Here is a 25,277-nt window from a genome sequence, read left to right as displayed (position 1 = left end):
AACATTTTATTTTTCCTCGTTAAGGTACTAATATTCTTAGTTAATGATTTATTTGTTTAAACGAATTTATTACGAATGTCTAATAATGGTACTTTCATGAATATTTCAGAGAGGTGCACAATCTCAGATATTTGACAGTGGTGCTGATAGCTTCATTGGTGGTATAGATGACGAACAAAAGTTATTAGAACAGCGACTTTTGGAACAGCAACGGCAATCTGAAGAAGATAGTCGCTGGTTAGCGAGAGAAGAGGTACTGAAGATTCTTTTTATAACTTTAAATTAAGATTTATATTTAACTTATTTATACAAATTTAATTAAATTTTTGTCAATTTTTTTTATCAGAAACGTTTGTCAATTGCAACAAGTGGAGATGAAAGTGCTAGTCCACCTATTCCTCGTTCAGCCACACAATCCCCAAATCATGAACCTCATACCGCGAATACAGGATCTCTTGGTTCAGATAAAGGACCCGAAAAAGAAAAGGAAAAAGTAATAGTTGTAAAGGTAATGATATTAAATTAAGAGAGGCCAATTTCATTATACATATAATCAACTATTTTTCTTCAAACTGCTATATATTTTTGCTATAAATTACTTTTAATATAAAATTTAATTTTTAGAAAATGGAACCAACACCAACAGCAGATTTGGATAGAACTAATGACAAAGTATATGATTGTACGACTAGCGTAGTTCGGGCAGTAATGTCTCTATCGCAAGGTAAGTTTTTTGTACAAATATAAAATGTATAATATCATGAAGTGTTTTAGTATATTGTACGTGTATGCAAATGATTATAAACTTATAAATAAATTCTAAATTACAGGCGTTCAACAGAGTAAAGCCGATCAGTATTTAGAATTAGTAAGAAGAGTAGGCATGGAATTAAGAGCTTTACTCTCCTCTGTTGATGCTCTTGTAGAAATATTACCTATATCCGCGCACAGAGAAGTAGAAATGGCACATAAGGTTTTAAGTAAAGATATGGCTGAACTTGTAACAGCTATGAAATTAGCACAAAATTATAGTGCTACCACGTTAGATGCAGAATATCGAAAGTAAATTTTTATAAATTAATTTTATTTAAGATAATAAAAATATATTCAATCTAATGATTATTTTTATTAATGACGTTATTGTATCCGTTAGGGGAATGCTTTCTGCAGCTCATATTTTAGCGATGGATGCAAAGAACCTCTTAGATGTAATCGACTCTATTCGTATTCGATATCCATACGTGGATAATCAAATTTGTCAAAAGCAAAATGATCAGAATACATCACGAGACTCAACGCCAGAACATTGCATTCGATCGAGCCAATCTGGTGAACATTTTTTAAGAAGAAGCCAGTCTAGTGAAAGGCAAGCAACAACATTCAGACAAAGCCAAAGTGGAGATCTTCTACATCGAATGGGTCAATCAGTTGACCGTTCTTTGCAGGTAATTTTAATATATATTTAATTTATATTTCTTTGTGTCTAGTATAATCCTGTAAAAATATAAACATATATTAATCATAACATGATTTTTACACTTAAAAGGGAAGTCAAACTGATGTTAGCAGTGGAGCTAGTTTAGAGAGGAGGCATCACATCGTAACAAATAGTCTTGAACGTAATTCAACAAGTAGAAGACAAATGGCAACCAATAGCTTAGAAAGAAAAAGGCCATCATTATCTTGTAATATGGGTCCTATGAATAATTCCGTTAATCTCCCGCCGATAGTACCAGTAACATGCAATTTGGTTCAGACAGTGGGACCTGTTATTCATCCGAGTCAGTCAGTCGCGATGGGTGTTAGTCAACAGTCAGTATTTACTGCTAATAAATCTTCAAATGAAACACCTGCCAGTGACAGCTAACAAGATGCCTTTCATTGAGGTGACTATCTTAAAAGAATTATTAATACTAAGCATTTAAACTAAATTAGTGATACTCATGTACACTGATTTCAGGGATACTTTGGAATACTACTTAGATCGTATGTAAATAGACGATAATGTATGAGTTACCTGTGTATGTCCCATGAATATATCGACAACAGGACATCTAGTATTTGTGCTTTTTAGCTCTTTTTAATATTTATATATACAGACATTTTGTCCAGGCGTACTTATAGATAGGACAGTATTCACCAGATATAGATGTAGTAAATTAGATAATTTAAGTCACAACTATAAAGAATCAACTCCAAAGTTTTAGAATTAAAGTTACTATTTGTTATGGCAAATACGTGTATATATGAGGTGATGCAAAAGATATGTGTGCTCAATAAAAACTGCGATTATTCAAGAACACATAATAGATACACCTGTAGCAAGTATATCTGCCCTGCTTTTTACAATTTTTTCTAAAGCTTAATAAAAACAAAACATAAATGTTCAGATAATGTTGCAACATTGTTATTTGCATGGCTCATAGTTCAGGTAATTGTTTGTCTTATTGCATCACCTCATTGGTAGTTGAATATTGCATATATCGTGCAAAGGTTTGGTTTCTCGTCAGACACAATGTTGCCACGTTGTTTTTAATACAAGTTCATAATTTGATAGTCTATTTCCTACATATAGAAGTACTATGGGGAATAATTATAATGTAAAAAATGGGACTGAACGTTATTTTTATTAGCAAATTATTTAATGATTCATACCAGTTTGCAACGTTTGTACAAGATGTTTTATAAAAAGCGAATCTCGTTCTCCGACAGTAAGTCAGTTCCTACAAAATATTTTTAGGCAATATCATCCTTTCACAGTGATACTGCTAATAGCTTTTTAATGCGATTGGCAGTAACATTTACATTAGTGTGTTTGATGCTTTTTATAAAGCATCACCAAATATTCTACGAATAAATAGCACTTCTTTTCCATATATAACATATTCCTTCATTAAGTTCCTGGGAAATTCAAAATTTTATTTAGGCAGCATTCTTTAATGAATGTATTAATAAATAACATCAATACCATCATACATACTCATACACATCATATTATCATATTCGCACATGATAAAAAACTTTGAACTCTGTGCTATAATTTTTCTTATTTCAAAAGATCGTATTCATGGCTTTAAAGCTTTGATGTGCCAAGGTGTATTTATGTACTCAAGACAGGATCTTAAATTTGTAGTGCAAAGTTTTGCTATGCCATTTATTATCCCAGGAACCAGTAGTAATACGAGTATACTCGTATAATTATCAGTAATATAATTAATGGTACTGCTACTGTATTGAGAGCATAAGACACTTTCTTAAATTATGTTAAATGTACATAAAATACTATACAAAATTCACTTTCTTTAATTCATTAAACAATATTGATGATATAATCAATATAACTTCTTAAATACGCATGTTTTGACTTGTAGCAATATATGTATATTTTTATCTTTATACTTAAAAAAAAAAAACAATTTAGTTTCGTTTATTAGAATTTTAACTTTAAATCACTAAATTTGAAAGTATCTAGTTATCAAAATTTAATTCAAATATGAGACCAATTTCCACTTCACGATTCTATATAAGATGCTTGTAAAATCATAGCATTTAGGAATGCCCATGTTGTATAAAATGATTTCACATTATTATATTATTATAGAAATATTAATAAATGCTGTTCTATGTATGAATTTCATTTTTTGATTAATTCTCTTTTATATACACAGAGAAATGATTCAAATTATAATATTTTCTTGATATATTTACTTATTTTATCAAGTATAACAAAAATTTTGTTGAACTTTTATCTGTACTTTACTCATTAACTTTACATGTGAGCTACAGTATACACAAATTAGTTAATATGTGATCATCTCTCTAATGCATAATACAATATTTAAAAAATATCATGATAATTAATATTAAAAAAGTTGAATGTTAAAAAATAAACCTCATAAACATTACAATTATGCTTTTTTAATCGAAGAGACTTGCTGAATGCTTTATTCTTCTAAATAATTATAACCACTATGCAATTAATATATTAAAAGCAATATTTATCATTTTAAAGTACTTTCTTAATAATATAATATATATTGTAGATTTATTGTCTATTAAAAAGATGATGACATATAAGCTGATTTTGTGTTCTTACTAATCTATTTAAAATCTTCAAGATAATACAGATATAAAAGAAAAATACCATCGAAATTTTTACCGTTATACCAGTCAAATAGGAGATAAAAATATACAATATATAATCTTATTTCAGAGATATTTATAAATTTGTGTAAATGTAACTATGTATCATGATTGCAAGCAAAATAAACTACGCGTATGATTTCAGCATCATAAATGAGTAATATAAATTAAAACCTAATAATATTTACTACATAAATAAAATTTACATTGAATATGTGCTTATTTTATCTTTTGTGATAATAGTCTTGTAATTCATTAATTTGATACAGGTATATATATATATATTTAATAAATTTTCCAACTTACTATATCTTCTCAATATAATGAAAGCTGCATATTTATTTACCATGCTTTGAACTATAATATTTAACACCAGTTTGCACAGAACATCTTGCATATTTAGTTAATAAACCATTTACGTTCATTTTATTTGTTTCAAATTTCCTGAAATCATATTATTATTAAATAATTGTCTCTAATGTGTAAGTTGTAATAAAATTAAAATATTCCAAAACTATTTCCATTACTAACGATATATATGGAGTTATTTCTTCCAGAGTCCACTTTTCTCTAACTTTAAATATTTCTTTAAGCCTATCATTGATATTCTTGGGTAAAGTCTCTTCTGGGAAAGATATCACTTCTTTTTGCATAATACTCTTATTATAAATAATAATTGCAATTCCTCTTAAGTATTCCTCTTTGGGCACTATTTCTAAAATTTTTTTTAATAAAAATTACAAGTAATTATTTTCAAAAACTATATTAGTATTTACTTACTTTCAGGCGCTCCCATTTTCCAAGATTCCATAAAATCATTATACTTATTAACAGGTATAGTACTAAGAAAAACTTTAGCTAAAAGTTTACAAACTTTTTCTTCATTGTATCTACAAAAAATTTGTATGTAAGAACAATTACATTTATAAAATTTAAAATATATAAAAAATAATTACACATATCTATACACTTGAAATAGTACCTATAAAGAGAACTACCATCCTCTTTGACTTTTTCACTTAAACTTGTATATTTCTTAAACAATGCATTAAAAATAGGTTCAGCAATAAGTTCTTTCAAAGAATCATACGTGACCTCTTTATCGACTTCATCTACTTCCCACGAATAATCATTAAACAAATCTAACATGTATGTTACATATCGTACCTCTGCTTCAAATGATATTAATCGAAGAAAACCTTAATAGCAAAACATAAAATATAATTTAGTAATTAACTGTATTAACAGAATTTGTTAATAAATTTCATAGTTTTACAAAATTTCATGAAAAGTTACCGTTTATCATTACTACTAAATGATCATTTAAAGCCTGTTTTATTTCATCCTCGCTAGCTTGAATCTCATTTTTTAATTTATCCCAGTCATAAAGTGTCGTTAAATCTATGTTTGATTCATATTCCTTACCATTGTAACAAGAAGGTTGAAGTATTGTTAATATTTTATCAACCCGAGGTTTGCATTCATGTACCTAAACAATTTTCATTAATATTTACTAAAGTTTTAATTAAAAATAATATAATAAAACTGATTACAAAAATTATCTTAAATACCTCATAATAAGTATGAAAAATTCCTCTTACGCAGCATCTTTTTATCACTCTGCCTTGCTCTGCTGAACTTTTGGTATCATCCGCTAACATTAAATCAGGTACCAATAATAAAGAATTTGATGTCTCTGCTTCTTTTATTTCATAAGTTTGATTTTCTGTACAAAGTACTGCGGATTCATTACTACTACCTTTAAAGGATAAACTTAAATCCCATAAAATTAGTTGTCTTACCAAATATGATTAAATAAAATATAAAACAATATCCACAATTTAACTATAAAAATATTAAAATATGAATGTGTAATATTTTTCTAAAATAAATTCGTTACCTATCTCCTTTATTAATTATTTCTAGCAGTTGTTCGTCAAGCTCAACCAATTTGATACCATGACCAGAAAAAAGATCTTCTGCAGGATATAATATTTGTGTTGTTCCATTAAGATCAGATTCATCTATGTCAGCAGAACGCAATGTCTCACGCACGTGTTCAACGTTACGTAAATAACTAAAGGATTTTAAATTTATTTACAATTATTTATTAATAACATCAAAAAAATTACTCTTAACTTTATACTAACTTTGTACATCCAGATTCGTTCATAATTCACAGTACAAATAAAGAATATCACTGTGTTTTACTTCTATTTGAATTTAAAAATATTTATATTGATTTTTATTTGATTTTGTTTTATTTTGTTCTAATTTGACATCGCAAAGTAAAATTCTCCCGCGCCACTTCCTGACACTACCAATTTAAATATTAACAAGAAAAATCGTTACGTATCTTTAAATAAATAGTAAGTCAATTCTTTGTAAGGCACGTATATACGAATTTAATCCTTTTTATTTTAATAGTTCAATTATTTTAATAATGTTTCATTTATATGCAATTCAAACTAGATATTTTAAATACTATTATTTAATTATCTAGTAAACTCTTACTATATATTCTTTTTATTAGTATTACAACTTTTATTAGTAATATGTTATTTAACCACTAGATGGTGCACAAATGTCATTCGTAAAAATATTGTCTTGTGGAAGTGTCAACTCTATATGATTCTGTGTATAGTGCGATTTATTGAAGAGATTTAGCACGGATAGATAGCAGGAGTCCGAACGTAATGTTAAAAGAATGGTATCAATTTAGGGGACAAGATATTTTGCCGGTAGGGCGCGCTACTTTTCACAGAGTACTTGTTTAAATACTTATGCGGGAAGTCTTGTTGCTATTGACAGCTCTGAAAAAAAATATTTTAAGAAATGTGGAATTAATATTATTTAAAAACTACACAAATGTAATAATCAATTATTTGTTAACATAAAATTTTTAATATTATTTTGAGGTTACTCACTTTTGGTGCTTTGAATAAAGCCACTTTTCCTAAATTCTCACTTGCCTTCCGGCCACTACGGCAACCAAAAACGGCACAACACTTTCCCATTTTTTAATAAAAATAATTATAAAAAAATAAATTAATATTTTATATTTAATTTATTTTATTTTTACATTTACAATCCATGTTATCCAGTTCGTATTTATGTGTAATAATAATAATAGTATCGGTACGTTCTGAATACTTGCGCAGCCAGTGGCAAAAAAGAGAACTATGATCTGGGTCAAGAAATGACTAGCACAAAAAATGTGAAAAATCCTATACCGTTCGGACTCCTGGTATCTATACTCCGTGAGATTTAGTATTTGGTGGCCATATTATTGCCTTCCCGTTGCTCTTATCAACGAACTGTGCTGTGATCGAAAAGTCTGAATTTTATCAACTTGTTTTTATTACGGTACGTATTTATTTATTATTTATTCAAGGACTAATTATTCTCAATAATATTTTTATCAAAAATCGACTAGTATATTGTGATATATGTGATTTATACGAATATGTTTTATCAAGATAAATCATGTCTAACAACTACAAGTATTTCTTATGTCAATTATTTTTTTTATCAGTTTAAATTGGATTATTCGATAATTTGTCAACTGACACGACTATTTCGATTATTATTATATATTTATAAGAGTAATGTATTATGATAAGAGGATCATAACCTTTTTAACAAAAAATGATGAGTAACGAATGTTTTCTATTTTATTATACACGTACAAATTATATATAATGTAAATCTAGATGTAGGTAGTAATAAATTGTATTAAATTGCGTACGAAAGATCATATTTATTTCAAAAATAAAACTTTTTATACATTATGTAGATCATTTTTCTTCCTTCTAACTGGTGTTGTTTTGTTCTTTTTAGGAAAATTATTTATCCAATAAAGAAATAACAATGTCGAACGATGTAAATATGCAATCTGACAAGGTATGTCATAGTTTGAATATTTAGCATGTTTAAAATCATGCATGATAATAAAATTGTATAAAATATGTGAATATAAATTGTATATTTATATGTGCATTAATATATGAACACGTGTGTATGTGAATATATGTATGTATATTATACATGTCTACACATACAAATGTGTATCTTGGGCTGCTATGGGGAAAGAGGTTGAGATATCATTAATTCGTCTATTTGGAACACTGGAAAACACTGGTAAATGAAAGCTCTTAATTAATACAACTTTTCTTTGAATTAAGCCCGATGAGGAAGAAATTGTCGTTAAAGCTGAGGAAGAAGAGGGCAAATCATCTGTTGACCTGCATGCGGTACCTATCTCTGCAATTAAACTTGCTACTTAAAAGCCTACCTTTCATGACTTATCCTATGTTTGCCACTGTATTAACTCCAGTTTGTATAATATAAAAATGTATAGTAGTGCAATTGTAACTTGTAAAAAACTTCATACGGATATAAATGCAAAATTATATGAAGTCAAACATAAACTTTTAGCAAGAAAGCGGCCCATCCACAATTTATGGTGGCTGTGAAGGACCAAATGCAATGTATGTAAAATTGGTTAGCAGCGATGGTCATGAGTTTATTGTGAAACGCGAACATGCATTAACAAGTGGAACGATCAAAGCTATGCTTAGTGGCCCTGGTCAATTTGCAGAGAATGAAGCCAATGAAGTTAATTTTCGTGAAATTCCGTAAGTTTAATAAGTTTTTAACAAAGTCGATTACGCAAATATTTAGAACATAAGAATTTTATATTTTAATAATATATTTTTCTTTTCTATAGATCTCACGTACTTCAAAAAGTCTGTATGTATTTTACTTATAAAGTTCGTTATACGCATAGTAGCACAGAAATTCCAGAATTTCCAATTGCACCAGAAATTGCGCTAGAACTGTTAATGGCTGGAAATTTTTTAGATTGTTAAATATAATACTAAATCTTGCAATGATTTATTTTTAAATGGTAAATTTTGTTTTTTTCATTGCTATTATTTTTCATTAAAGTGATTACAACTTTTTCCGAAAAATATTTAACACCTAAATAATAACATTAATAACAAAATCTAACACTCAGGAGCCATAAACATTTTTGGTTAATAATAATATGATTTACTTCTACAAAAAAAACAAGGTGCATTGAAAATTATCTATTTATCAATAATCAATGATTATATGTAATTTATTATGTAATTTTGTATCAATATTTGTTTAATTAATACTGTTAGAATTAGGGTTTTATGACAGAAAAAAATATATTTGTTATTTTTGTCTAACATACTATTTGAAGACAACCAAAAATGTTTTAACGTTCAGTGATATAAATATTTAAATAGCAGAATGTATAAACATGCAATTCAACAGAAAAGTATTGTCTGTAAATAACGATATATTGCGGTAAAAAAATACGATGGATCAAATAATTTGCATTAATGTAATATTTATTGCGGATTAAAGAAAAAGAGAGAGAAAAATAGATAGAGATAATTAGGCAGATTCTCACATGACAGAATTTTCATCATTTATTACATTCTGTATAGTAACAAATTATATTTTTTGTTAAATATAAGTAAACTATTTATTCTTGGACTAAAGTATATTAAACAGCGATAAGAACATCATCCTACAGTTTTATCAGAAAGTTTATCTTATTTTGTTTTTAAATGGCAATATCGAAATTATAGATAAATAAGTAAAAAAATGATTTGTATAGAAAATAAGTTAAATATTATATTGAAATGTGTTGAATCATATTTTGTCTAATAGAAAATCAAATATTGTTTTTGACATCTATATACACAAAATATACGAAAATCTAAGATAAATGAAACAGCTAAGTGCATTAAAATAGTTTGTTAACGTTGGTGCATAATTATTTATAAGTACCTTATAATAATTGTGTAAAGACATATGTGTTAATGTATAGAACTATAGAGATACTAAATTTTCATTTTCTGTGACATTTTAACATCTTTTATTTACATAGAAATGTGAACACCAATGATCATGATTCATATAATTAAACTGTGTACTTTAATTTTACAATCTAATTTCTTTGTAATTATTTGTTAATCTTACTTATTATTAATTTTTTTTAAGTAAATGCAAGCACAAATATACTTTGTAATTCTCGATTAAAATAAGTAACTTTAAAATTAACAACTATTATTCAGTTACATTCAAGACTATATTAATGCTTGTATATATAACAAATTTTAAATATCTTATATTATGCAGTAATTAGTATCAGATTATAAAGTGGACTTATTTCCAGTTGTAACGTTACCTTTTGTCACATTATCTATACATTGTTTACGAACATAAAGATTTTCATTCTTTTTCAAATCTTTTTCTAGATCTTTAAACTTTGCTTCTAATCGCTTAGAATACGATTCTAGCTTATAAGCTGCTTGCTCTAGTTTATTGACACTGTCATCAATTTGATCAATATTCTCCAATATAGGCCGTAAATTTTTATATTTTTCATTTAAAGAATCCAATGATATTGAAACGTTTGACGATATTGTCTTTAATTCTGTATACTTAGCAATAGTCTCTTTATTTAGTCTTTCCAATAAACGATAATCAGCATGAGTAGCGGTGAGTTCTTCTTGCAAATACTCACCAGTTTTTTGAAACATTGTATTAGCTAAACGACTTAGATTTGGATCATGAGGATCAAGAGCTTCAAAACTACTGGTACTAGTTGAAAGTGTTGTACCACGTTTCGGCGATTCACATCTAGAATTTCCATCTGTCATTGAGCTTTCCATCTGTGCACACACAGATTGTGTAATTTCTTTTGACGGCTTATTTATTGTTGTCATTTTGATTATTTTGTTTTTATTTAGTATCACTTGGAATGAAACTTGTTAAATTAACAGCCAACTGTAATTTCGATGAATACTTTGTTCTAACAAAAGTGAAAAATATTTTTTAATGTCAAAAGTAAATAGACACTTCGAAATTAATTCTTTTCCTAACCTCAATTATGTCACATCTTCGAGAGAAACATTTATCTGACTCATACATTACAGTCTAACGTAATTTATACGTCAAGAGCTAATGCTGCATAATAATTAATATTTATTACAGTCGAGATTTATCGTACTTTTTATATTTATTTATTTATTATATTTACATCGAGTTAACTACGCGACTATTTCTGAAAACCAACTCAGTTTATAGTTGAAGATAAAATTGACTATAGCTAACTAGTTATTATCTTTATTCAAAATTTACAATATTATTTAAAAATAAAGAATAATAATGTAACTTTATCGAAAAATGAAAATTTTCCAAATTAATTCTTATTTTTAAATAATATAGGTTGTTTCACTCTAATTAATATGAATAGCAATATATGCATCGAGCAAAAAATGTCGATGTGTATTGATTTGTAATATATGTGTATATATATACATCTTCAGTTTACTCTAGAGCAATTTAATTCGAAATTTGTTGAAAAGGGGATCCTAAATAATTGTAATATATCCTGAAATGTGAATGCCACGTATAACATTAGAAGAAAATTCTCGATCTTTTTCTGAATAATTGCAAATCTGCCATTTACTTAAAATATCCAATCAAATTGAAGTAATTAAGATGACATTTTAAATGTTAAATCTAATTGGTCGGGCTTCTATGATATTCTATTTCGTTTTAATAAGAACGACAATAAAAGACCAATAGATAATAAAGAAAATTACATAAGTATTTATTTAAAAAATATTTTTAGAATGTTTGGAGGAAAAATATATAAAGGTTGATACGCGTTGTCCCGACACAAGAAAACGGGTCTGAAGGTTGCTTTCTTGAAGAAACAGTGAAAACACTCCTAGTGGCGGCGCGCCGCTGGAATATAGTGTTGCGGTTTTTCTTGTGCGGAAATGTGAACATTTTCGGAGTACAAGGGGAAAATTAAAGGTGATTAGCGTGTGCCGTTGGTCGACGGTGAAAGGGGTCAGAAGGTAGGTTGAATTCAATGATAGTTTCTGTCAAGAAATCATTTAAACAGAGATGACACTCGTACTTTGAAGCGTTATATATGTACGATTCCGTATCTCTACAGGCCTGCCAGTCGCGACATGGCGGGTTTTCGAGAAGAGGATAAAGCACTCTTCCCAATTCAGAGCATATCTTCTATCGTTCAGATCTTCCAAAATCAGCTGGAAAATAGCTCTGAGCCAGACCTCGCGCTACTTTCAATCCTCGTCGGTGCTGTTGAGAATTCCCTAACCTGTAACCGGACATTTACGTCGCAGGAGAACGCTGTTTACGACGAGCCTAAATTGCCGGCTGTCGAGTATCATATAGCTGAAGCGTTATATACAAAGTTTCATGCTGTTATTAAAGGAGCTGTCGATTTAACAGTTTACGACACCAAATATGCTACGAGAGAGCTTATCAAGAAAGTCTCAGACGTAATATGGAACTCCCTAACGAGAAGCTACTATAAGGATCGGGCTCATCTACAGAGTCTTTACAGTTATCTTACTGCTAACAAATTAGATTGTTTTGGAGTGGCTTATGCAGTAGTTGCTGGATGTCAGGTGTTAGGATTTAAAGATGTTCATCTTGCCATGTCAGAGGACCATGCATGGGTTGTATATGGAGAGCATGGTTCTGAAACTGCAGAGGTTACATGGCACGGTATGTTTTATTTGTATTATAATTTTATGTTTTTTAGAAAGATTTATTGTCTTGTCATTATAGTATTTTATTTAAATGATGTCTGAGCTCAGTTCCAAAAACTGAATAATAAAAACATATCAATTGGTTTGATGTGTGTGCTGCAAATTACTCTAAGAATGCCCACATCAAATAGTTTAAGCATGCTACTTTTAATATTAGGGAAGGGAAACGAGGATAAACGTGGGCAACCCGTTGAACCTGGTGTAGCTTCTCGATCGTGGTTGTATGTAAATGGTCAGGCAGTTGTATGTTCTCGTGCTATGGAAGTTGCCACAATAGTATCTGCTATAAATCCTAGTCTGAGTGCGACAGCTGATGCAGCAGAAGTAGCATTACTTCAACAAGAATTATTATGGTTACTCTATGATTTGGGTCATCTTGCCAAATATCCTATGGCGCTTGGCAATTTGGGTGATTTAGAAGAGGCAGCACCAACGCCAGGAAGACCTCCAGCAATAGATTTATTTCAGGTTGATTTCAAATTTCTCCTAACAAATTTTTTAATAGAGCATGCAAGAAGAAATATCATCGAATTTCATTATTTTAGGAAGCCGTAAGATGTGCCAGAAAGTATTATGGTAATGCACACGTTTATCCATATACTTATCAAGGTGGATATCTCTACAGACATGGATTACATGCTAATGCTCTAGCGTCTTGGTCAGATGCTGCAGACGTATTGAGAAAGTAAGTTTTTATTTGGATGGTTTCCTCTTCAGGAGTAAATACATAAATATATACAAATATATATATTACATTTAAAATAGTTTTTTATTCTCTCGACACTTTTTTAATGTTAATTAATGTGCGACAGATACGATTATTCGCGGGACGACGGAGAAATATATAAGGAATTATTGGAAATCGCCAACGAATTAATACCTCACACGGTAAGGGCCGACGAGCGACTGTTACGACAGCCACGATGTTTCGTCTACCTTCTAAGATTTTACGACGGTATTTGTCAATGGGAGGAAGGGGCGAATACTCCTGTCTTGCACATAGGTTGGGCACGACCATTAGTGAATACCATTTCTAAATTCGATGCTTCGATTCGTGCTCAGGTTATCATCGAGTGTTACGATATGGAAACGAAGCAAGAGGAAGAGAAGATGCAAAAGAGAGAAACCAGTCCTGATGAGTCTCTTAACAATAATAATAATAATTATTGTAAAACGAAGGAGAGGGGTAGTGCTGCACGCGATTTAATCAAAAGTTTAGAGTCTAAAGTACCGGCTAATCCAGCACCGATGCATCCCAGTATTCAAGCATTAACCGCTGCTTGCAGTGAAAAAATCCTCAATAGAGATTATTTACTGCAAGGTGGTGGAGAACCTTTCGTCGCACCTCCTGAGGACGCCTTACCTCCAGCACCATCAACATCTCAGGAGAGTCTAGATCCCGAGGAGGAGATAGATTCGGAAAACGAGAGGCCAAGAATAACGTTGTACAGTCAGAAAATGAAGGGTCTCAAGGATCTCCTGTTAGCTGAGAAATTAAACACACATGCTATTTCGTTGCAATTAACCGCACAAAGTCAGGTACAAATAGGTAAGAAGTCACGCGGTAGCGACGAGGTAGGAGTTAACCAACGTCCTAAAAGGACGCGACGGGACTAGTATAAGATCTTTGACCACCGTTTTGGTCTGGTTAAGTATTGAACAACGCGTTAACCCGTTCTATATTTCGTCTTTTACGAACAACGAGGAATAACGGGAAACGTGATTAAAAATACATAACGGTGGTCTATACTTACCGGCGAAATGAATGAAAGAAAAAAAAAAGAAACAGAAATTAGAAGGAAAAAGTCTTCGCCCTAATAGTTTCCTTTTATTTTTTTTTATTTTTTTTTTTTTTTTTTTTTAATGAATTCTTGAAGTTGAAAACCCTTCCTCGAAGATCTTGAATAGTTTCTCAGAAGAGAAAAATCCTAATGATTTCTCTATGGTTGGATTTTGAACATTCTCTCATTTAAACTTCGAGATGATGGGAACTTTGTCGTTTTAGAGATAGGTATAGTAGATATGAACAAAATTTATAGAAAAGTACAAAAAAGTTATCCCCCCATCCCACCCTTTTTATTTAAGTTAAATACCGATAATCGCGGGTACTTGAGTATTGGAGTCTTCGTAAAAAGAAAAGAAAAAAAAAGAGATAAAAACGAAGATATTTTACATGCCTTAGACGCATGTATCCTTTCATTCTTCCACGGTGTTAGAAAAAAAAAGAAAAAGTAAAAAGAACAGAACAAAAAGAAAAGAAAAATAAGAAGTATAAATCTTTCCTTTTCGCACGGTGAAGAAAAAAAAAAGAAAGAAAAAAAAAGAATGAATCGAATATCGTACCTAATTCTATTATTATAGGACATTCAGATTTTTTCCTTCAGTACGATTATTTATTCTATTAACGACATAATGATTTATCGATGCGCGAATCGATCGATATTCGGTATTCGTCGTTTCTTATATGTCTAACTTTCTTGTTGCACTCTTATTTATTGATTCACGTTTTTTCTATTGAAGCTATTGCACTATGAATGATTAGAATTGACAAGTTGTCTCTCGTTAATGTTTTTTAAATAGTAGTTGAAACTTTTGTTAGAATTACGCTTCTATGGTCTAGTAAGAGAAACCACACATTCCACTCTATACGTGGTGCAAACTAATTAAGTTTTACCTAAGGTATTTTAAGCATAAAATTTTCGCTTATTTTTATAACTATTTATTTTCAGAAGTAATTATAAGTACCTATTTGTAGTACTCTGTTTGGCTATTTTTCGATAGGGTAGGACAAACATAGACACGGTGCGCTATATCTACGGTTTGATCTATATTCGATTATTCGTATATTTGAAATATGTTTTAATTATGAACGAATTTTAAATACTTGCGACAAAATTTCCACAAATGATGAATGTTGATAATTTTTATTCTTAAAATCTTCTTTCATAATATGTATATGTATATGTATATGTACATATACACATACATATATACATATACATATACATATACACGCGCTCGTCGTCGCGAGTTATTAAATTAATATATTTTCCGGCAGCTTATAGCAGCTGAAGATTTTTATTTTTAATTTAACAAATTTTATTTTAAATCTTTTTTTATTTTTTATTATTGATAATATTATTATTTTTATTATTGGTTTTCTTTGTTTTTATATCTATTGTGACATTATTGACTTTTCTGTAGTGATAACGTCACACATTTCTTTGTTTATTTTTTGTTTTCTTTTTGTTTACTTTTTGTTTATTTTTTAATTTTTATTTTTAACGCGCAATATATTATGGTCATAGTAGCATGACCCGAATCATTTTATCAAACACAGTACCTTCCTAACAGTACTATATTATTAGTTTCTCCTATCCTAATTACCTCGAATCTTGATGGATATTGCGGATATCCAAGTACGTAATAAATAATCGCATCGACTTTGATGTTAAGAAAACGAAAATGAAGAAAGAAAGATAAAAAAAATTAAAAGATAAAGCAGAAATATGACTAAAGAACTATTTGACAATGTTTAGACGGGTTGTTGTAGAGTACGTTGTTGACAGGATGAATATAAATGGTCCGAGCAGATCGACGATCACTTAAATAATGAAAGGCGCTATCTTACTGTGATGCTGAATATATACTATATAAATATATATATATGAATATGAATATATATATATATAATTATACAATTAATAATCGTAATAACTAACAGGCAGCCTGACGATTGCAGAATTTGTTCTCTAACTTTCGTGGAGAAAAAAAGAAATTCTCTTTGTGTCGCGCTGAATTATTAAAATGAAATAAGAAAAAATAAATAAATGAATAAATAATAACAATAGCAAACAAGCTAATAATAATAAAGAAAAAAAATTAGAAATGATTACAATAATCATATAATTATTGCGGAAACGTGAGATATCGATATTCGACGTGATATCAATTATGTCGGCCGTCGATCGTCTGCCGTGCTTGCCGCAGCTAAAATCGATCTTTTTGGGTGTATGTATATTATATACACATTATTTTTTATTATCTTCCTTTCATTTTCTTTTTTCTTTCTCCAAATAAAAACCGTATGTATACGTATATATGTATATATTTATCGTTCTCGGTGCATAAGTTAGGATCGTACCCTTTTAGCAGGCGACGCACGTCAGAATCAACGGCATGTTTTTTCTCTGACACTATCGATTCATATTTCTCCTAGCGTTTATCGAAAGTTAACATATAAAAATAAAAAAGAAGAAAAGAAGAAAGAAAATTAAAAAAAAAAAATAATCACAGTGGAAGTAACGTGCGCGTTACGAGTTAAAAAAAAAAAAAATACGTATAGTCATCGCACGCTCGTATATGTATTATACATTTACGAGAGAGTTGATTGCTTGTTTTCTTTTAATTTCTTCTTATCATCGTTTTATATATATATATTTGTATATATGATTGACTTGGCAGATGCAAGTTCGATTTTTTTATCTCCCTATTTATCAGTAATTGAAGAAAAACAAAAAAAAAAAAAAAGAAGAGAAGAAATATTGTTCGTTTTATCGAAATCATCAATGAATAAAATTTTTTGATAAATCACGTAAAATATTCTTCGTTTAATCGTAAAACTTCTTTCATTGAAAAAAAAAAAAGAAAAGAATGAGGAAAGTAATAAAAAATAAAGATATTTAAAAAAATAGAAAATGAAGAGAAATTATGATAAACGAATTGTAAATCTTCTTTTCTGCGCCATTTATTAATGACGCGTAAGCGTATCTAGTATTTTTGTTTTTATTTTGATTTTGATTTTTATTTTTATTTTGATTTTTATTTTTATTTTTTACTTTTATTTTAATAATATAAAAAGAGCGATTTTGAAAGAAGACTACAGGGATTATATTATGCATAATTATAGGAATAGTAAGAGAAGAATTATGGTGCAACAGAACAGTATTTTTATATTAGCGGAGGCGCGGATTTGTCCTCTTCTCAACTTATTATTGATAATATTTGAACGTAGAGTCAGATGATCATTGCGCGACATTTTCTTATTGATCTATGTAGAATGGAGTTGTGCGTTAAAAAAAATATAAAATACAAAAGTAAAAAAAAATTTGAAAAAGAAAAAAGAAAAAATCGCTCGTGATGCGCGAATTAGTGTTGAATGATAATGATGATTATGATGATTATGATTATGATGGTGATGATGATAATGATGATGGTGATAATGATGATAATGATGATGATGATGATAATTATTATACAGATTATGATGATGGAAATGATGATTATGATGGTGATGATTATGATGATGATGATTATGATGACGGTGATGGTAATGATGATTATGATGAATATATGATTATTTATTGATAAATTAATTCTTAAGAAAAGTTCATTACACGATTCGTAAATGTTTGTAAAGCTATTATATGTATATTATCGAGCATTTCGATTACAGATGAATTAATATTATTCGCTGACAAAACTCGAGGAAAGGAAGGATAAGAAGAAAGAGTGTTCTTGGTAATACGCGCAGGAAGGATGGATTATTAATGAATATGATAAAATAGGAAAAGAAAGAAGAAATAAGAGATCTTCGATCATCGTCTTCTCGCTCTCTCAAAAGAAAAGAGAACAGAAAAAATATTCACGGACTAATAATTCATTTTCCTGTAGTGCTTTTTGATTTTCGATTCTCGTTTGGAGAAAATATTAACAAAGCCTTTCGAAAATGTGTTATCTACAATTAAGGAAAACAAAATAATTATTAACCACACACAAAAAAAAAGAAACACACTATTTACATACACAACACTATAAAACACCCTAGTTTAATATATATTTTTTTCTCTCCCACTCCTGTCCTCCCTCTCCTCTTTATATTCTTCACGTATAAATTTACTATCTTATTCCGTATGTATTGCAATGTTACTATATGAACAAGAGAAACAATTTTCCAATGTAAACCTTTTTCTAATCTTTATCCATCTTTATCCTATATTGTTTAAACAATATACACTCATGATGCTATCTTGCCTTTAAGTTTTATCATGACTTTGAGTCATAGTTCGTAAGAGTAAGTTTTGCCATGTGCGCTAAAAAAAATAATTCAATACTTAAAAAGAGACAAGTCCGAAAAATAATTACTCTCCATCTATACTCCGTAGGAAGAAAAAAAAATAATAATATTATTAAAAATAAATAAAAGAACAATTGATATCGCACGATCGAGTATAATATCCGCTATCATAAATGAAATTTTACCTACCGTGGTAGTGCCATAACAAAACGATTGTATACTTCGAATGCGTCTGTAATTGTTGTTAATTGTACATACATACATATACGTATCGTACAAAATTTTCTCAGCAAAATAATAGTCTTTCGTTTTTTTTCGTTTTTACGAAAACTATTCCAATACCTCCGCTATATTATTTTTTTAGCGCACAAGAGTATTAAGATTTATTTAACCCTCTATAACGCGCTCTGATTATCATATGTCTGTATTATATTATATAGTTCTTTTTTTTCCTTTTATTCACCGAGATATTTCTTTTTATAATAAGTTTTTTGTAACAGACGAAAATGCAACGAAACATTTCCGTAGCAATGAAACATACAATTATTCAAATTGACATCGATAATTTTATATGTATAGAATATGAATAGTTTTCCAACGGTGCTCTTAAATAATTTGCATTCTAATTAGTTATAGAGGGTTAAATTAATATATCGAGCTGATCCATTTATCGTTATTATTTTGGATCATCGTGCTCGATCAGTCGACAATGAGCGATTTTGTATTATGCAATGTGCGTGATCTCGAGGACTTGGATAGATTTATGCATATGATTAAATAAATAGAGAACAAAATAAGAAGAAAGATAGTCATCTTTAAGGCTTCCTGCATAAGAAATCTCGTTATGTTTCTTAGCTTTTATACTATATTTTTTCTTATTTAATTATAATTCTTAGTCAGCTCTTATCGAATTGTAAATGAAAAAGAAACGTTATGCTATTCCGACGTCGACAGAGCATACGAATATTTTTGTTCCGAAAATTAAATATATATATAAAGGAATGAAAAAAAGAAATATATCCCAGTTCCAAGAGATATTCGCTGTCGACGATTATTATCTCTCAACGTAGACATTTATTAATCGATAAAAGATTATCGTCCACTTCCACGGAAATGTATTAACAAGATATATATATATACATATATATATATATATATATATATATATATATATATATATTATGTATGTATGTATGTATTTGTGTATTTAAGAAAATGCTATTGTAGTAAAATTAAGTCCATAAACACAACTATACGTATGATCTGACTATAACTTGGCAACGCATATAGATATGTAAAAAAAAAAAAAAGCAGAAAATACGTAACAGACATACGCACACACATACACGTACTCAACGATTTCGCATGTACTTAAAAAGAAAAAAAAAAGATAGTAAATGATTCTGTTAACGCATTTGAACAGATTTATTTGAAATGTATCAAATATATATTGGCGATACTTAAAGTATGCAGAACAAATGAAAAAAAGGGTGTGTGCGAGATATTGATTCGAAAGAAAAATATTGAAATTTGTAATTTTAAGAAAAAAAGATTAAAAAAAAAAATTATACAGATATATATATATATATATTAGTTGAAGAACAGCAACGTTCAAAGCGTACGAATAAATATCGAATTTGGTATTAATATTGGAAACAGTATTTTGCGTACTCACTAATCACATTAGACATAAATAATTCTCAAAAACATTTTTATATTTGAATTGTCGAGAATTGCAACATATATCTTCTATATTTTCAAAACCGAGGAGAAGAGATAAGAAAAAAAGTTAATAACAATAACGCGAGAGGACAAATAAAACGTCATCGAATTGAAATATTTCGCAAGAATAACTTTTCTCCACTTTCTTTCTTTTTTTCTCTCTCTCTCTCTCTCTCTTTCTCTCTCTATATCTCTCTATCTATCTTTCTCTCATTTCCTTTTCTTTCTCTTTCTTTCTATCGACAATTGTACGATCATTGATATAAATCAATAACTGTTATTTGTAAGAATGTCATCTAAAAATAAAAAGATCAAAAGAGAGAAAAAGAAAAAAAAAAGAGAGAAGAGTAAACATTACTAATATGATATATTATACTACTCACTTCGATATTTCGTGTTGATAGACACGTACAGGACGAATCAGAAAAATGTAAACGCAACTATTGTTGATTGACAGAACAGTGAGTTTTAAAAGGCATAGTAGAAATGTCTTGTTTTTTTCTGTGGATTACAATAAACTATTTTATTCTAATTCTCCTGAGTTTATAATAACCGTTTACTTTTACATTTTTACTGATCATTTTCCCTTCTTCCATTTTTCTTCTCTTTTATTCCTGCGAAAATAAACTCTTACAATTAGATATATCCCAACGAGTATATTCCTCTAGAGTACTGCGATATCTAGTAATCATTTTTAGAAAAATAAAGAGAAAACTTATTTTGCTTTTTAAAGGGATAGATTTTTGTCTCATAAATTTACCTACTTTGGGCTAATCCTTTAACAAGGATGATAATCTTTTCAAAAATCTTTAATGGCTAGAAGGGTAAAGTGAAGGTAAAACCTCTTATTCTAAGAACCTTTTAATTCTTTTTACATCTATTTCTAGATTCAATAGTTTCTCGGAAAATACATTTTAAAATTTCACATACAATAAAAAATGCAAATTCAATTTTAAAAAAATATTTAGTAAATATCCTTATAAAATTTATTTTATAAAATATTCAACAAATTTATATGCATATAATCTTTATGCAATATAGATTATATGCATATAATCTTATGCATATAATCTTTATGCAATATTCTGAACTTTAAATATCTCCCTTAAAAAAAATTCTATGATAGTGACACTTATGATCAGACGACCTGGCGGACCATTCAATAAGGTAATCAATTAAATGGATCGGTATTTAAAATAGATTAAAATAAATAAAGTATAATTTATTATGAAATTGAATTACAGAAGAAATAATAGAAAATATTAAATACATAATAATATAAAAAAATAAAATTACAATTATGACGCTATTTATATATTATAAAGAAAGAAAAAAAATGTGGTTTTTATTTAAATTAATATATAATATTATCTTTGACAAATTATAATATATTATGGATACTAAAAAGTAATCAAAATTTTACTTTGCTGGCAAATGTTTATTTATTGAAAAATTTTCAATGCTAATCATCAAAAAAAATTTTTCATTATTTTCTAAAACCTTTTGCCTTTTTAAAAAGTCCTTCGATTTTTCATCATTTCACTAAATGTGAGTGTACTCTTCGAAGCAATTTTTATTATTTTTCAGTATCCTTAATATATATTAAATTTAAATAATTGTGGATGAATAGAAAATTGTGGATAATAAAATTTGTGACTAAGCTATTCTCTGATATAATAATAAATATTAACGCGGATATCCTAGGATATATAAACCGACGAAATACATATTAAAATATATTATTGAATACATTAAGCATAAATTTTATTCTTTTTTTAAATATGTTATATTCAATCTTTCAAGTGTCAGTTTTTAAAATTCAAGTTAAGTTAAATGCAAATGTTGTTAAAGTAAATAAAACATAGATATGATAGTATAAATAACATAAAAATACTAAAAATTACAAGATACAATAATAAATAATTTTTATATTCATATATACTATTAATAGAGAGAGATACGCTCAAAAGTGTTCAACCTTACAGAAGACAAACGGCTTTAAATAGCATTTTCTTTTAATTCGTGGTGGATTATTTATTTCTCTTTTTTTTCTGTTTCTGCTTCTGTTTCTGTTACTGTTACTGTTTCTGTTTCTGTTTCTGTTACTGTTTCTGTTTCTGTTACTGTTTCTGTATTAATATTGAAATCAGGTTTAGTAATATTCGTTTGACGAGAGAATTCATGAATTTTTACTGCACTTAATAATGGAAAAAAATATTTTAAATGTGTCTCGTAGTATTTGAAGCCTAATTTTTCACACAAATTAATTTCTTCTGTAAGAAAATCGAAAAATAGTAAATTTACGCGTGTATATTTTTTTCTTCGCAAAATTGAAATGCAGTTTTAATGAGTTGAGTTCCTATTCCTTTCCGCGTATAATCATTATGAACAAAGAATTCATTTAATAAAGCAGAATTATTAAATCTAACATTTTTATTCACTCCAATAAAGCCTACTATTTTCTTATCATAATCGTATAAATTAATTTTAGATTTCTGTAATTCTGTTTCTGTTACCCATGTATAACGTAAATATGGTTCAAAACACATTAACGAACGATAGAGATATGCTTCAGCTACCCAATAACACTTGTCACCGTTTGCGTTGCAATTCCTATTTTAAAAATAAATATTTCTTTTTAAAGCAACTAATTAATAATTAAGTTTAACAAACAAAGCAAATACATTGAAATAAAAACATAAATATATTAAAAATATAATACCATGTATCAAATATTTCTTTTTGAAAATCCTGGATTAATTTCAAAAATAACAGATATATCATAATGTAAACCGTAAATGCAATAATAAGCGGATACATTAGATAATAAGGAAAATAAATATCGAACATGTATAAATTGCAAACAAATAAAATTAACAAATTTGGGAGAAAATTATTTGTAATCTTAAGATTATAGTAAGTCCGATTCAATGAAGCCATTAAAGAGCTTTTAACTAGTTCTTTGCAGTACGGTTCATCTTCTTGTTTATAAGGTCGAATATAAAGAAAATTATCCATATTTATTTATTATATTAAACACTTCGTATCAACTGAATGCACGACTACAAATATATTTATAACGTTTTTCTATTTTAATAACAAGTTTTTAATTTGAAATAATTCAGTTTAAAGCTTTGTGTAATAAATAAGATCATTAGTAGCTGTACAAACTATTCTGACTAAACTATTTAAATTCCAACTGAAATCTCGCTACATAAATATATCTATTTATAAGGAATTAACGTCCTTTGATATTCGATAATATTGGGTTAGCAAGAAAGTAATGTCGGTTTTTTTTCTTGCCAATCCAATAATAATATATATATATTATTTATTATATAATATTATATTATATTATTATATATTTACATTATTTTATAATATAATAATATATATATGTATATATATAATAGTAATATATATATATATAAATTATATTTATTATATATATTAATTATTATATAATATATTAGTAATAATTAATATTTATTACTATAAATATTAATATATTTATTACTACTGAAATTACTTTTTTGCCAACCCAATAATAAATTGTCTACACTTTAATCGTTTGTATTTCTCAATATTTTCATTTAGGAAAATTTTGCAACGAAAAAAAATAAAATTACTTCAAGTAAAAGATTAATTAACGACATTTCTTACAAACAAAAAAATTATTCATTAGCATTTTATGTAATTTCCATTATTATGATTAAATATATTGGGTGGCAATCATAAATTTCGTATTTGTGTCGGTTACAGTTGTCGACTGAATAGATTAAATAGTAATAACTCAACTCGATACAATGTTTATATATTTAAAACAAATTTATTATGAAACTCAGTCATCGTTGTTCATTTTGTAAACTGTTCTTAGTAGAACCGAACTGATTTACTTTATCCTATTTCATTTTTTTTGCGAAATTACATTAAATATGAAATATTTTTAATTGTTTGCTATTCTTAGAATGTCAATCAATGAGTCGGTAATATTAATTTTAAATGTCATATGCTTTACTCATAAGTAAAAAAAACTATATAACTGGAAAATAATCTCTACTGAATCAGTTAGGTTCCTTATTGTATACAATGTGTATTAAAAGAAGCAGAAAACTTGAATATTTCTGTTGGATTTATAGATACGTATTTGAATAGCTTTGAAACTAGAACATTAGAATTTGAATAGCTTTAAAGGACACATATTGTTATCGGAAATTCATTCTTTGAAATATTAATTTTTTCGGCGTTTTCAAGGTTATCATCCTTAAGCGAAATTAAATTTTTATTTTCTACGGATAATTGTAGTTGTGTAAATTATAAGTGAGTATAATAGATTAACACAATCTTTAATTAACATTTAATCTGAGAATGTGAAATAAATTAAAATAAGCTTATAAAATTCATTTGCTTTATTAGTGCTATTCTGAATCCTCAAAATAATTCCCTTCAGCTTTTATACATTAATTTATAATTAATTATACATTAATTTAATTACACAAAGTTATTTTTTTCTATTGCATATAAACAAAATCATATAGATATATATATACATTTTTTCGTACTATTAGACATTTAATTTATTTATTATGAAATTTAGTAATAGAAGAAAAAAGAGAAATATATAAAATAATAATAACGCATTCTACTAGACGATTATTGTCTTTTATATATATATATATATTTTTTTAGAAATGCGT

At 28.0% G+C, this 25,277-nt stretch overlaps 6 protein-coding genes across 18 annotated transcripts in view; 3 read left to right on the top strand and 3 right to left on the bottom strand.

The window, feature by feature from the left end:
* Fak (protein tyrosine kinase 2 Fak) overlaps positions 1-2,902 on the top strand; it is an 81,267-nt gene extending 78,365 nt beyond the window's left edge. For 9 of the 10 annotated variants that reach the window (XM_015316369.2, XM_015316370.2, XM_015316365.2 and 6 more), the window contains 7 exons: positions 110-253; positions 347-508; positions 625-724; positions 831-1,062; positions 1,154-1,445; positions 1,547-1,886; positions 1,961-2,902. In XM_015316369.2, the coding sequence (XP_015171855.2) occupies positions 110-253; positions 347-508; positions 625-724; positions 831-1,062; positions 1,154-1,445; positions 1,547-1,867 (1,251 nt within the window). In that variant the 3' untranslated portion in view covers positions 1,868-1,886; positions 1,961-2,902. The remainder of the gene's footprint in view (positions 1-109; positions 254-346; positions 509-624; positions 725-830; positions 1,063-1,153; positions 1,446-1,546; positions 1,887-1,960) is intronic. The other variant, XR_016178490.1, reaches the window with a different exon arrangement.
* On the bottom strand, positions 2,602-6,705 carry LOC107064083 (sister chromatid cohesion protein DCC1). 2 transcript variants are annotated; one of them, XR_016178491.1, is made up of 9 exons: positions 6,294-6,705; positions 6,044-6,220; positions 5,715-5,916; positions 5,440-5,632; positions 5,126-5,342; positions 4,924-5,033; positions 4,675-4,858; positions 2,981-4,587; positions 2,602-2,901 (listed from the first exon to the last, which is right to left on the bottom strand). XR_016178491.1 is itself a non-coding variant. In XM_015316371.2 (8 exons), the coding sequence occupies exons 1-8, from the start codon at positions 6,314-6,316 to the stop codon at positions 4,482-4,484; spliced, it is 1,212 nt and encodes a 403-aa protein (XP_015171857.1). In that variant the 5' UTR covers positions 6,317-6,705; the 3' UTR covers positions 2,602-4,481. The 2 variants fall into 2 exon arrangements, 1 of the variants encoding a protein (XP_015171857.1); XM_015316371.2 differs by having other exon boundaries at positions 2,602-4,587.
* A 659-nt stretch (positions 6,706-7,364) lies between these two features.
* EloC (transcription elongation factor elongin C) lies at positions 7,365-10,136 on the top strand. Of its 2 annotated transcripts, XM_015316448.2 has the most exons (5): positions 7,365-7,509; positions 7,984-8,046; positions 8,328-8,396; positions 8,581-8,780; positions 8,873-10,136. In XM_015316448.2, the coding sequence occupies exons 2-5, from the start codon at positions 8,014-8,016 to the stop codon at positions 9,012-9,014; spliced, it is 444 nt and encodes a 147-aa protein (XP_015171934.1). In that variant the 5' UTR covers positions 7,365-7,509; positions 7,984-8,013; the 3' UTR covers positions 9,015-10,136. The 2 variants fall into 2 exon arrangements, with proteins under 2 accessions (XP_015171934.1, XP_015171936.1); XM_015316450.2 differs by lacking the exon at positions 8,328-8,396 and having other exon boundaries at positions 7,367-7,509.
* On the bottom strand, positions 10,031-11,487 carry Blos2 (biogenesis of lysosome-related organelles complex 1 subunit 2). Of its 2 annotated transcripts, none has more exons than XM_089178273.1 (2): positions 11,071-11,487; positions 10,031-10,974 (listed from the first exon to the last, which is right to left on the bottom strand). In XM_089178273.1, the coding sequence occupies exon 2, from the start codon at positions 10,911-10,913 to the stop codon at positions 10,338-10,340; it is 576 nt and encodes a 191-aa protein (XP_089034399.1). In that variant the 5' UTR covers positions 10,914-10,974; positions 11,071-11,487; the 3' UTR covers positions 10,031-10,337. The 2 variants fall into 2 exon arrangements, with proteins under 2 accessions (XP_089034399.1, XP_015171933.2); XM_015316447.2 differs by having other exon boundaries at positions 10,031-10,999; positions 11,071-11,486.
* A 396-nt stretch (positions 11,488-11,883) lies between these two features.
* On the top strand, positions 11,884-21,112 carry Mnn1 (menin 1). Its single transcript, XM_015316445.2, has 5 exons — positions 11,884-12,056; positions 12,158-12,738; positions 12,940-13,250; positions 13,328-13,467; positions 13,595-21,112. Exons 2-5 carry the CDS (start codon positions 12,174-12,176, stop codon positions 14,397-14,399), a joined length of 1,821 nt encoding a protein of 606 aa, XP_015171931.1. The 5' UTR covers positions 11,884-12,056; positions 12,158-12,173; the 3' UTR covers positions 14,400-21,112.
* LOC149030666 (uncharacterized) lies at positions 20,722-23,870 on the bottom strand. Its single transcript, XM_089178272.1, has 2 exons — positions 23,303-23,870; positions 20,722-23,193 (listed from the first exon to the last, which is right to left on the bottom strand). The coding sequence occupies exons 1-2, from the start codon at positions 23,596-23,598 to the stop codon at positions 22,881-22,883; spliced, it is 609 nt and encodes a 202-aa protein (XP_089034398.1). The 5' UTR covers positions 23,599-23,870; the 3' UTR covers positions 20,722-22,880.
* Positions 23,871-25,277: the final 1,407 nt, after the last annotated feature.

This window comes from Polistes dominula, unplaced genomic scaffold (assembly GCF_049000335.1).
Source record: "Polistes dominula isolate Pdom_NZ unplaced genomic scaffold, Pdom_raw_medaka contig_77, whole genome shotgun sequence".
NCBI lineage: Eukaryota > Metazoa > Arthropoda > Insecta > Hymenoptera > Vespidae > Polistes > Polistes dominula.
Note: the sequence above shows the minus strand (reverse complement) of the source record. Positions and strands in the feature narration are given on the sequence as shown.

Bases quoted from the DNA above. Each gene is read 5' to 3' on its own strand.
- EloC (XM_015316448.2), top strand. From the start codon at position 8,014: ATGTCGAACGATGTAAATATGCAATCTGACAAG. The intron at 8,047-8,327 runs GTATGTCATAGT...CTTTGAATTAAG, and splicing joins TAAATATGCAATCTGACAAG to CCCGATGAGGAAGAAATTGT. The intron at 8,397-8,580 runs GTACCTATCTCT...ATAAACTTTTAG, and splicing joins CATCTGTTGACCTGCATGCG to CAAGAAAGCGGCCCATCCAC.
- LOC149030666 (XM_089178272.1), bottom strand. From the start codon at position 23,598: ATGGATAATTTTCTTTATATTCGACCTTATAAACAAGAAGATGAACCG. The intron at 23,194-23,302 runs GTATTATATTTT...TTTTTAAAATAG, and splicing joins AAAGAAATATTTGATACATG to GAATTGCAACGCAAACGGTG.
- LOC107064083 (XM_015316371.2), bottom strand. From the start codon at position 6,316: ATGAACGAATCTGGATGTACAAA. The intron at 4,859-4,923 runs GTAAGTAAATAC...AAAAAATTTTAG, and splicing joins GAAAATGGGAGCGCCTGAAA to AAATAGTGCCCAAAGAGGAA. The intron at 4,588-4,674 runs GTTAGTAATGGA...ATATGATTTCAG, and splicing joins GAAATAACTCCATATATATC to GAAATTTGAAACAAATAAAA.
- Blos2 (XM_089178273.1), bottom strand. From the start codon at position 10,913: ATGACAACAATAAATAAGCCGTCAAAAGAAATTACACAATCTGTGTGT.
- Mnn1 (XM_015316445.2), top strand. From the start codon at position 12,174: ATGGCGGGTTTTCGAGAAGAGGATAAAGCACTCTTCCCAATTCAGAGC. The intron at 13,251-13,327 runs GTTGATTTCAAA...TCATTATTTTAG, and splicing joins CAGCAATAGATTTATTTCAG to GAAGCCGTAAGATGTGCCAG. The intron at 13,468-13,594 runs GTAAGTTTTTAT...AATGTGCGACAG, and splicing joins GCTGCAGACGTATTGAGAAA to ATACGATTATTCGCGGGACG.